We start from the raw sequence: 10,557 nt of genomic DNA, 5'->3' as shown, positions 1-10,557 counted from the left end.
AGTATTTTTTGTAAACAATCCGTCAAAACACGAGGTAATCAAAGCTTCAATGTCTAGAATTAGGTCTGTCAAGGGTTACTCGGAACCATTAGACCAACTTGAAACGATTTCTAGGGATTTCATATTCGAAAACGGTTCCAAAGTGTATGGCGCCATCGATTTCTACCCACATGGTAGGCAACGTTCTCATTGCTTTGGTCGATTTGAGGCAAAAAAAGAGGAAAGAGACTGTGATTCATCGTTGTTCCACTTACGTCCTCGCTCGCCCCGGAATTCGTGCCTGCGTACTTTCTACTGGCTTTTTTTACGCAGCTTCGGATGCTGGTACCATTTCTATCCAAACTAGACATGAAATACTGCTTTCTTCTATTCACATCTCGAGGTGTGATACAAGTTGGACCAAGGGAAGTGGGACTAGCAGTGTGTCTTCTTTGCTTATTGGACACTGACATTGTAACAATTCACTTGGCTTGGACCCTGAAAGTCTGGTGGGAGTTTGTCAAGCGAGAGAAGAGAAAAGTGGCCTTTTTTGCTTGGGCCTTCAACCACGTTGCGTTTGATCTGGGCGAGGGCCATGATTCATATATCTTCATGGCTTTGCATGGTTCCAATATGTTCCAAGTCATATTGGAATGACGATAATGACCAGGATATTTTCTTTTTGAGACCCCAGGTCCCTTTTTCCCTCCTTCGCTTCAGTTGGGGAACCATTGGGACTTCAATAGAGGATTGATTTTCAATGCAGTAAGCCTTTGCGAATTGATTGAAATAAGCGGGACTGTCCTGAAATACGCAGGTAGAATAGAAAAAAATAGCTTCCAACTTACATAAACTTGCTGCTAGGTGATGGTGGAATTCGAAAAATGTGAGTGGTCAAATTGTGCGGAGTTCCCTCTGTGGTATTAACATTGTATAACTAACTGACTGACTTACATTTTGGAAATAGTCCTTGAATTCCACCACCAAACCGACGACCTGTGCAATTTCATATTTTACCAGGAGACCGTTGCCCTAATTATGTGACCAATTTTGCGACTTGCACGTTATCTTACTTTGTGTTGACAATGTGTAATCTGTCATTTTCCAAAATGTCAGATTATATATCTTGGGTAAAATGCAAGTTCACGAGGTGTTTAATATTCTGGTCGATTGGTAAAGGAACTTCCATTTTGGACGACTTGGGATCAAATATCGTGGCAATCGACTTCGAGGAATGCTCATGTGATGGGTTGCTAAACTCTTTATTTCTGCTTTATTATGCTCTATTTACGGTCTTGAATTGAACTCAACAGAGGGACGGGACAGTCATCATTTAGTCGAAAATTCACTGATATTTTTGAGGATTCTATTATACATCAGTTCGTTGGCCTTGATCCACCTGACCATGATGGATTAGCTAATCCTTCCATCCATGTGTAGTAAGTTCCTCACTCATTCATGTTTGATGCCAGTATGTTGAGCTTTCCCCAAAGTATTCGTTTCTTAATTTTGAGTCAGGTTTAATCAAGGGCCTCAAATTCCATCCCAAGCACCAATTTTCGACCCCATTGGGTGTGGGTGTGAGGGGAAAGGGTGGCACCATCTGTTTGCTGTCTTGCACGGAGGCTGAGACCTAGCTAGTTCTCTCTGACGACTTGAACTCTTGAAATGGGTGCCATTCCGTGTAAATCTGGCCCCTGACAGCTGAAATGAAACCTTCATCCCGCTTTTTTTCCTCCTTCCAGAACTGCCTCTCTTTTGAACATCCTAGAAAGCTCCTTACTCGCCATGTTAGTGCGTAAAGGGGTATTGAATTTCGATTTTATACGGATAATGCAAGGACAGGCGTTAAGTAAACCAACCACCAAACTTGAGGACTCGAAGGAAGCCTGTTCGTAACGACCAAAAAATGCCCTTAGGAAATGCGTTCGCAATCAATCATTATCAGTCGATAGATAACCATGCATGGTCTCGAACGAAGTGGGGACAGTCCACTTCAGATTTCTTTTATCCCATGAATATTACACCTAGGGTCGGTCAATTGTTCAAAAGCTTTGGGATTCACTTGGTATCTTGCACTTTTTAGATGGCACATGCCATGCGGTCGAAAGCTGCTCCTAAGAACACCATTCAAGTGTTCCAGATGTGAAACACCGATACTTACATGCCCGTCTCCGTACCCATTGTTCTTACAAAAAATCTCAATGTCCCATGTATGTATGTAGACATCTCGAGACATTGAAGTTTTCAGACGTGGATGTTCACATGGCGGGATTTATTGACTCCCAATACCTCCAGACCAAGCATTAAACACATATCTTGAGGAATTGGTCCAAAATGAGTTGTGGGTGGATGTATGAACAATAAAACGCATACTCAGACTCCAAATGCATATTCCTGTCTTAGTAAGTCGTTTAAAAGCGTTGACAATGAGGTTATTGCTCGAAAACACATGGTCCCATTTCTCCAAGGACAAGCTTGGAGAGACCTTCGCTCGAAACCTGATACGTTCTCATTCATTAGGCTAAAATAGAAGCACGCCCAAAGAAATAGGGACAAAGAAACCAGTCTCATGACTTCGATGCATCCGGGGAAATAATCTCAAACTCCACTCTCTATTCATTCTAAGTAAGCTCAGCAACCTCAGGTTGTCTCATGTCATTCCCTCACTTTAGGCAGAAATGCATGACGAATGGGGGCTATATCTAAGGAGTGGATGATGGCTTCCCCCAAAACGAGCTTTTACGGGGCAAAGTTCTCCTTAGCCTCGGCCCGAACCTGCTAACACCTTATAGTTAGACAAATGACAACTTGAAACAATTAGGCGCCGTCCAATAGGTTCATATTTGTTCATTGATCCGAGTAAACCAAGCTGAACCGGAAGTGAACGGAGAGAAGGCGCTAACCGGTTTCTCCGGAGCGAAAGGCCGTTGAGCAGATTGAGCGAAGGCCATTCTCCGCGTCTTGTTCGTGATGAGCAGCCTTGTGAAGGCCTTTGGATGAGGTAGAACTCACGTATAAAGTAGACGAAGGCACGGACAATCTGGCTTGGTAGTTTCCAGCCCTCTTCGAGGAAGCAATTCAAGAAGGAAACTACGGACGAGTATTAGTCCAATCGAGTCCGAGATCAACATTAAAAGAAGTAGTCACATTGAGACGCTATAATAGTGACACAATATTGACATACCACACTTGGAACAGAGCGATCCATCCATCCATTCATTCTCCTTCCAACAGACAGAGTCTGTTACTGGTAAGAAAATGTCTCCCGTTATTTTCCGCACAGCGTGAGTTCCCTCTACTTTAGAATACAAATACAAGTTCAAAGTTTTCTCCGTTGAACAAAGACTCAAGGTACAAGAAAGATCATGTGCCTTTTGAGGAAATTAATTACCTCGCTCATGTCCAAAACTCCTGCTTCTCTTTTTTCGTAATTGAACACTGATCTCAAAATGAACCATACGAGCCCGAAAACTGGTGATCGGATTAAACTAGCGACCAAAACCCCAACCTCCCACAGGGTTGTTGGAAAGTACCTTAGTAGGCAGAATGAAAAGGCAGACAACTAAGTTTGTAGGTGCAAAACGGGGACATGTGATCATCGTTGAAATACACTTGGCTGCATATCTTGAAGGCACATAAAACTTGCTCGAAGAAAAATGTTATTTGGAAACTCCATCTTGGGCTTTCGGGGAATTTCCTTAAGACTACTTTGCAGATTGTTTTCAGGTTGCATCAGGAAATGAACAACTTGTTTCATGGCATCTACCTTTTCCAACTTTTCTCGCACAAATTCTTGGGTTTGAATGGTCCGGTGTGCGAACTGAGTGTGCATACCAGCAATGAGCAGATGATTAGCATTCAAGTTGATGCTTATTATGGGGCCCCACACTTTTCATGGTTGAGAGGCTGAATAGAGTCTAGCCTGATTATGAAAGTAACCTGTCCACGTCAGACCTCGACGAGGTCAACAAAATGATGATTGGGGTGATTTCTTGGAAATCCTACTCAACAGCAGTGTCGACAAATACGTCACAATGGCACAGCCTTTGTCATTAATGGGCGATAAATATTGAAAAGCACGGCATTAACCCAATTTTCGTTGGGATTAAGGAGGTGTTTAAGTGTGACGAACGTTCAGCGAGAACCCGGTTTCCATTCATTCCCGAATGACGGTTGTTTTTTTCGTGAGGTTCCTCCCTCATTCCGTCATCATTCTGGTGCAAATGAACGAGACGATCAATTTTAGACCTCGTCGACCTCATTGATATGTGGCCTTAATGTGTCTGCGAGTAGTCGTTCATCGATTAATTACTTCAGCCTTTTTCCGAAGGATTTCGAGCTTGCTATTTTTCGTTTACCCTCGCTTCTTTTTCCGCGCCTTATCGGACGGACCAGGCAGCCAGAGTTGCAAGTTGTTTGATTGGTCATCCTGGTTTTTATTTCAAGTGATCAACTTGTTTTCCAACTCGTTCCAGCCTGTGGTTGTTGTGGCGAAATGCCCCCATATCAGACGTGGAACCGAAGCAGCAGCAGTCAAATCAGTGGAAGGTCCAAGAAGTTGAGCCTGAGTGCTCTGATCGTGTTTGTTCTATTGGGAAGTGCGAGTCCGTCGCCCGCTCAATCCTCCCGCTCGAGCAGGAACCACCTCCTGACACCCGAGGTCCTCAATCCAGCAGAGATTCCCGATGCTCACCTCAGACTAAAACGGGCAGCGTCGCCTTTGCCAGAGGTAAGTGTTCCTCCCCATTGGGCAAACCAAGGATGTCTTTTGCCACTGTGAGGATTTGAAAGTGCTCGAGCCATCAACCCTAGTACCTCAAAGTTTTTGAGTTTTGAGGACTTTCAGGTCCAAAAAAGTAAATAGTTCTGCCTATGGCTCTCGGCCACATTGCTTTTCAAATGGTGTTGCTCACTGGAGATGAGCATTTGACATAGATCGATCCCAAATGGAGATCATATTAAAAAGGCATGACTCTCGCTTTCTATTCATCTTGTGGGACAGTGAAGAAAAGGAAGGAAATAACATGTTTGTTTTTTTGGCACGAGCTACTTCTTGTCCATCGAAACCAGAATGCATGGTTTCAAGCATTGGATTTTGCACTGGAGGCTCTCAAAAAATAGGCTGTGTTGGTGATATTCGAGATGTTTTTTTTTCTTCCTAGAAATGTTCACGGTAGACAGCCTTTTTAAATATTAACCGACGAGAAACTGAACTCGTGAGCTCTCACACTTATACGTAGACTGACTTAACTGGATGGTGGGCGAAGCGTGCTAATTGACCAGGCCAGCTATTTGTTCCCAAGTTCAATTTCCACAACCAAATCAACTGAGGCAAGAACAATTCAATTGGATTTTGCTTGATTTCCGATTTCTCAAGCGAGAAGTTGACATAAACCAAATAAATCGGCTCTTGATTGGGATCTTATATTTGGAACGGCTCGATCTAAGGACCTTTCTGGGAAGTTTTTTCACTTGTACTTACGTAGAGCCTGGTAAAGGTAGAGTCTGAAGCCGTTTGAATGAGCTCAGCTCTAATGATGATGTAATGCCTAAATATAGGGTCTCTTGCCCTCGTAAGGCTTTGTGCTCTAGGAAACTGAAGCTTTTGGAGCAACTCGGAGGTTATGAAAATTCAATTTGTTGTGTCCTCTTCATTTTGAATGGCACAATAGACAATTGACTAGAACAGAAACATGTTCATTACTTAGAAGTAGACTCTCTTAGGGTGCCACTATGCTTTGTGTCACCCCCGTCAAAGATTGATCTTGTACTTGATTGGCTCTCGATTTCTGCCACTTCAAATTAAGGAGCGAAAAATAAGGCCAAAGAAAGCGTATGTTGAAGGTTGATTGTATTGAGAAGCAAGCTGAGAGGGCCAGAAGTGGAAGTCTACTTTGTATTCTATTGAGCAGACGCATAAACAATATTTCATCTCGACTACAATGTACCAGTCACTAGACAAATAGTGAGCCTCGTTCGTATCAAGCTTTTACGTTTCACGATTACGTCGAATTTGGTTTCTTGAGACGAATCAAGTCTAGTTCCAAATGTTGAATAATAATACTTTTTTACGTGTGTTCAAATATCTAGTAGTTGAGCCAAACAAGGGCACGATGTAGGTAAGCTCTCTCGAGGCTTAATTAACCTTGGAACAGACAACCACTCGAAGGTAATACGGCAATGAGCAATACTGCAGCAATCCTCGATGTTTATCTTTCATTGCCGTGAAGGGCCCTTTTGATAACTGGTTCGATCAATCATGTCGTTGGCATTTGGTGTCTTTTTATTTGTAGGGCACGCTCTCGCCACAGCTCCAGAGCTTCTTAAGTCAGTTCGTTCTCATCAAGACACCTCATGGCTACATCTTGGGGCGGAGTCAACGGTCGGATCCCAATGCTGTGGGTGGGGCCGAAAGCAATTTCCAACTGAGACAGCGACGGCTTCCGGCCGAGCATAACTACCAGCTCCGCGTCCGGAAGTCGATGCCTTCGTCGGAGCAGAATTTCCAGCTCCGGGTGCGGAAGCCGTACAATGCGGCCGAGAACAACTACCAGCTCCGGGTGCGGAAGTCATCGCCGCGATCGGCAGAGAGCAATTTTCAGCTCCGCGTCCGCAAGCCGTTCCCATCCCCCGAGGACAACTTCCAATTGCGGGTGCGGAAGGATGGATACCATCCGGCGGCTGAAAACAACTTCCAGCTTCGGGTCCGTAAAGCCTTTCCATCGGCGGAGAACAACTTCCAACTGAGGGTGCGGAAGCCGTTCCCGTCGAGTGAGCACAATTTTCAACTCCGCGTCCGAAAGCCATATCCATCAGCGGAAGACAATTTCCAACTTCGTGTCCGCAAGTCCGTGGCAGCCGACAACTTCCAGCTGCGGGTGAGAAAGCCCTTTCCTTCGGCGGAAGACAACTTCCAATTGCGGGTGAGAAAGCCCTTTCCTTCGGCCGAAGACAACTTCCAGCTGCGGGTGCGGAAATCCCACGGGTAAGAAGATAGATGGTACGACAGGTGTTCTAGCAATTGTCAGATCAAGAGACTACTTCGACCTTTGTTTCGCACCTACTGCACTGAACCTCAGAAGCGTGCCTCTCATGTTCGATTTGGTCCCGTTTCAGAGTTGAAAAGAACCCTATCGACGAATTACTCAACAGATTTCACCTCCTCAAGACTCTCCATGGTGGCTACATCCTGAAGGACACCAAGGGAAAAAGGGTAAGCTTCATCTCTTGCATCTAAACGGTTTTGCTCAAGAGGGCGACAAATTGCACCTTTTTAGTTCCCTTTTCATCTGGGTCGCCCCCAAGCCTCAATTACTTGCCAATTCTATGGTAGAGCCAACACCTCGTTCGTTCCTATTTGAGCCCAACTTTTTTTAATGGGTTTGCGAGCAACTGCACGGCGTAGCTCACTCCATTGGAGGCGCTAGGCGTCGAGGAACATTAGTTTTGACTCTTGAAAACTCTTGGTTTTGTCGGCGTGATCCCAAAGGGATGGGAGTCAATGTAGGGTGGTCAGTGGGAACCGCGGATAAAAACACACTGGAACGAACTTCTTAAAGACTCAAGTGAGGGAACTTGCTGGCTCGGGTAGACTTAGCTATTTCCGAAGGTGACGTTGTTAATAGCGGGGTCAAAACTTTTTTTTTTACTCTTGATGAAGAGTGATCCAGTCATTCTAGTGAGATTTCTCTTTATCTGTCTCCCTCATTCCGGATTTGTTGTCAAACTTTTTTCGTTCAAATTCAATTAAGCGGAAGCTTCTTCCGGGAAAGTTGTTTTCAATGACAGATTCGTTGAGGCGGTTCAAATAAATGAAGCGAGCGTGTGAGAAAAAAAAGTTACTCGAGAATCAAGCTGATCCGAAGAGGTCTGAATCGGCAACTGTTGTTGGCTCAACCACGCTCTACCCCCTCTGGTTCGCGGGTTGAGAGCCAAAGGGATAGCTGGGACTTGGAAATAAACGCTTTCAACATCATTTCTTGTTCCAGGAGGAAATAAGTGACTTCCCTGCCTCTGCCGACGACGACGATAACAACAACAACAACAACGACGACGACGACGACGATGTAAACGACGACCAAACACTTGAAGATCACGGCGACGACCTGGATAGCATTTACTACGACGAACTCCTCAGAAGAAACGAGTAAAGAGTAAGTACCAAGTTTGGACAGAACAATTGGATGGGGGAATCTGTTCTCTCATGTGCTTCATCTCGATCATTTCAGCCTCGCAATGCTACCACGCCCGTTACGAAATTCTCATCAAGTCGAAAAAGCAATATCCGGAGCCTGATCCGTTATTTTCAACGGCATCCATCCACTGGTTGTAAATGTACTCACGACCCAAGTACGCCATTATCAATTGGCAGATAGTCTTAGTATTCAGGGATCTGAGCCCTGTCTCGGAATCCTTAATTTGAAGCAACTCCTCTTCCTCCACCTCCACCTCCTCCTCCTCTTTCTCTTCCTCCCCTTCCACTCCTTCCCCTCCTCCTCCTCCTCCTCCTCCTCCTCTTTCCCTCTCTTCCCCTCCCCTTCCTCCCTTCTTCCTTCATCCCAGCACCTTGACCATCTTGTGAGGGAGTGACCATCATTTTTACTCAAGACCTGTGGCCGATGTCTCGTTGGTCCCGTTTTGCATTTGCTGTCGCTGACAGCACCTTGGCAAGACAAGCATCATCAAGTTTTGGCGTCATTGTTTTTTTTTTTATAACATCCAGCATTCTGTTCGTTGCGTTGAGATCCTTCTTGCTTCGTTCCTCTCCAATCAGTCAACCAAAAAGTAAATCAAATGTTGTGGAGCCCACCTGAATTTGCCATCTTCAATGCACTCATGAATGGACATGAACAACTAACTCAACATTGAACGAACCCGTGTTGTTGTTTCTCTTTCTCTCTCTCATTTTCGTCTCTCTGTCTATCATCAACTTTTGACCCACAGTAATATGGAATCCATGTGCCATGTACGTAAATTGCTGGCTGATAAAAAGGTGTTGTTGTACTAATATTATGCTATCCAGCTTTGTTATCGTTTACCTCTCTTTTTCTTTCCATCGTCGAAAAAAAAAACATTTTTGTTCTGGGGAGATGCACACTTCATAGCAAAGTATCATTGGAATCGCCATGGTTCAACTCTTACGATAGTCCAGATGCCGTGAAATAAGTACTACACTGAAAATATCCTTGTCACTCATCATTGTAGATAATGCAATTACTTCTATCTAGTTTTCTATGTATTCAATAAACTGCGCCTTGCGTCATAGCCACCACAGACTATCGAATTGTCAACTGCATGTGGCGCTTTTGCCAAAGACTAAAATCGTCACACTGAACCTTTGAAAACAATCAGATTTATTATTCCATTCGGTTTTCGCGCGACCGCTTACACTACGACAAATGCATTTTTCTTGAACATTACGAAAGCCACGAACATCCAAAGTGAAGTGGTCCAGAGGGATTCCACCAAATGGATCCAGTGGGTGTTCATCGTTCCCACGGCGAAGTGAAACGGGAGCAACCGCCAACCGATTTGATGGCCCAGGTAGAGGACAATAGCATTCATTCCTAGAAATCAAATGGCTCATTACCCAATTGGATGATATATATCTTCCGACACTCACTCACGGAGACAGGCGTCCATGGACAAAGACAGACAAGAGAGCGCATTCTTTCACGTTCTTTACAATCCCCCTCAACATCAAGGACCCTTGAGAGTTCACTTACTTACCCATTTTGAATGGGATCCTTATACACTTCATTGGCTTTCAGGTTTCAGCCCCGGAGGGTTAGCAACGTCTGATCATGGTTGAACTCAATTCAAACGCCCCTGAGGCGTGAACAAGTAATGCGACAAGATATGAATGATACTGTATATTTTCATTCCTTTGTTAAACAATGATGAACGCATTGCTTTGATGCATGATATATGCGACCAACATCCAAAGTGAGACTCCCCAAAGCGACTCCGGTAAAAGACCCCAATGTGTGTTCATATCGCCAAACTTGTAGTTGAAAGGAAGCAAGGCATGGGCCTGTCCATGACCAAGATAAAGAACAATTGAGTTCATGCCTTTAAAACCAAAGGAATGTTGTGTTAAGCCAAGTGGTACGTGGTTTTTCCCATCTCTACCAGAAATGCGGATGAAACAAGTCTGCTGCCTTTCTATTCTGGTTACTCATGATGTTACAATTGGGGTAATTGATATTTTGAGGTTTGCTCAAGCATAGCTGATTTCTTGATTCGAGTTTGTTCAATTGGGCGTTCATGCCTTTCACCCTCATGACTATTATGAGAACCACTTCCAACATGATGTGGAATAAATTGGGCATCCCTCGCGACTAGATTTCAACTGAAAGGCTCATCCATTTTTCAAGACACTTACCCGCATAGAAGAATGGCTCCCCACCCCACCATTCCTTGACGTCCACGATAACGTAGACCAAAGCCATCAAAATGTTTGCCAGGGATGTGGTGGCGAACACATATGACAGAGACCTGGAAATGGACGGAAGTTACACTAGTCGCCATCAGGTCTGAAAGCTCAAGAGTTCAAAGCATGTACGTAAATGTAGA

At 44.5% G+C, this 10,557-nt stretch overlaps 2 protein-coding genes across 4 annotated transcripts in view; one reads left to right on the top strand and one right to left on the bottom strand.

Moving 5' to 3' along the window:
* Positions 1-3,015: 3,015 nt before the first annotated feature.
* On the top strand, positions 3,016-9,255 carry LOC131881652 (uncharacterized). Its single transcript, XM_059228579.1, has 6 exons — positions 3,016-3,232; positions 4,458-4,711; positions 6,276-6,967; positions 7,099-7,195; positions 7,971-8,135; positions 8,211-9,255. The coding sequence occupies exons 2-5, from the start codon at positions 4,478-4,480 to the stop codon at positions 8,130-8,132; spliced, it is 1,185 nt and encodes a 394-aa protein (XP_059084562.1). The 5' UTR covers positions 3,016-3,232; positions 4,458-4,477; the 3' UTR covers positions 8,133-8,135; positions 8,211-9,255.
* A 59-nt stretch (positions 9,256-9,314) lies between these two features.
* LOC131881650 (heparan-alpha-glucosaminide N-acetyltransferase-like) overlaps positions 9,315-10,557 on the bottom strand; it is an 8,338-nt gene continuing 7,095 nt past the window's right edge. For 2 of the 3 annotated variants that reach the window (XR_009373378.1, XR_009373379.1), the window contains 3 exons: positions 10,367-10,479; positions 9,712-10,053; positions 9,315-9,548 (listed from right to left, as the gene is read on the bottom strand). Coding sequence is in view for 1 of the 3 variants with exons in the window: in XM_059228576.1 (XP_059084559.1) it covers positions 9,367-9,548; positions 10,367-10,479 (295 nt within the window). In the remaining 2 variants the exon portion in view is untranslated. The remainder of the gene's footprint in view (positions 9,549-9,711; positions 10,054-10,366; positions 10,480-10,557) is intronic. The other variant, XM_059228576.1, reaches the window with a different exon arrangement.

The sequence above is a fragment of the Tigriopus californicus genome, chromosome 6 (assembly GCF_007210705.1).
Source record: "Tigriopus californicus strain San Diego chromosome 6, Tcal_SD_v2.1, whole genome shotgun sequence".
Lineage (NCBI taxonomy): Eukaryota > Metazoa > Arthropoda > Copepoda > Harpacticoida > Harpacticidae > Tigriopus > Tigriopus californicus.
Note: the sequence above shows the minus strand (reverse complement) of the source record. Positions and strands in the feature narration are given on the sequence as shown.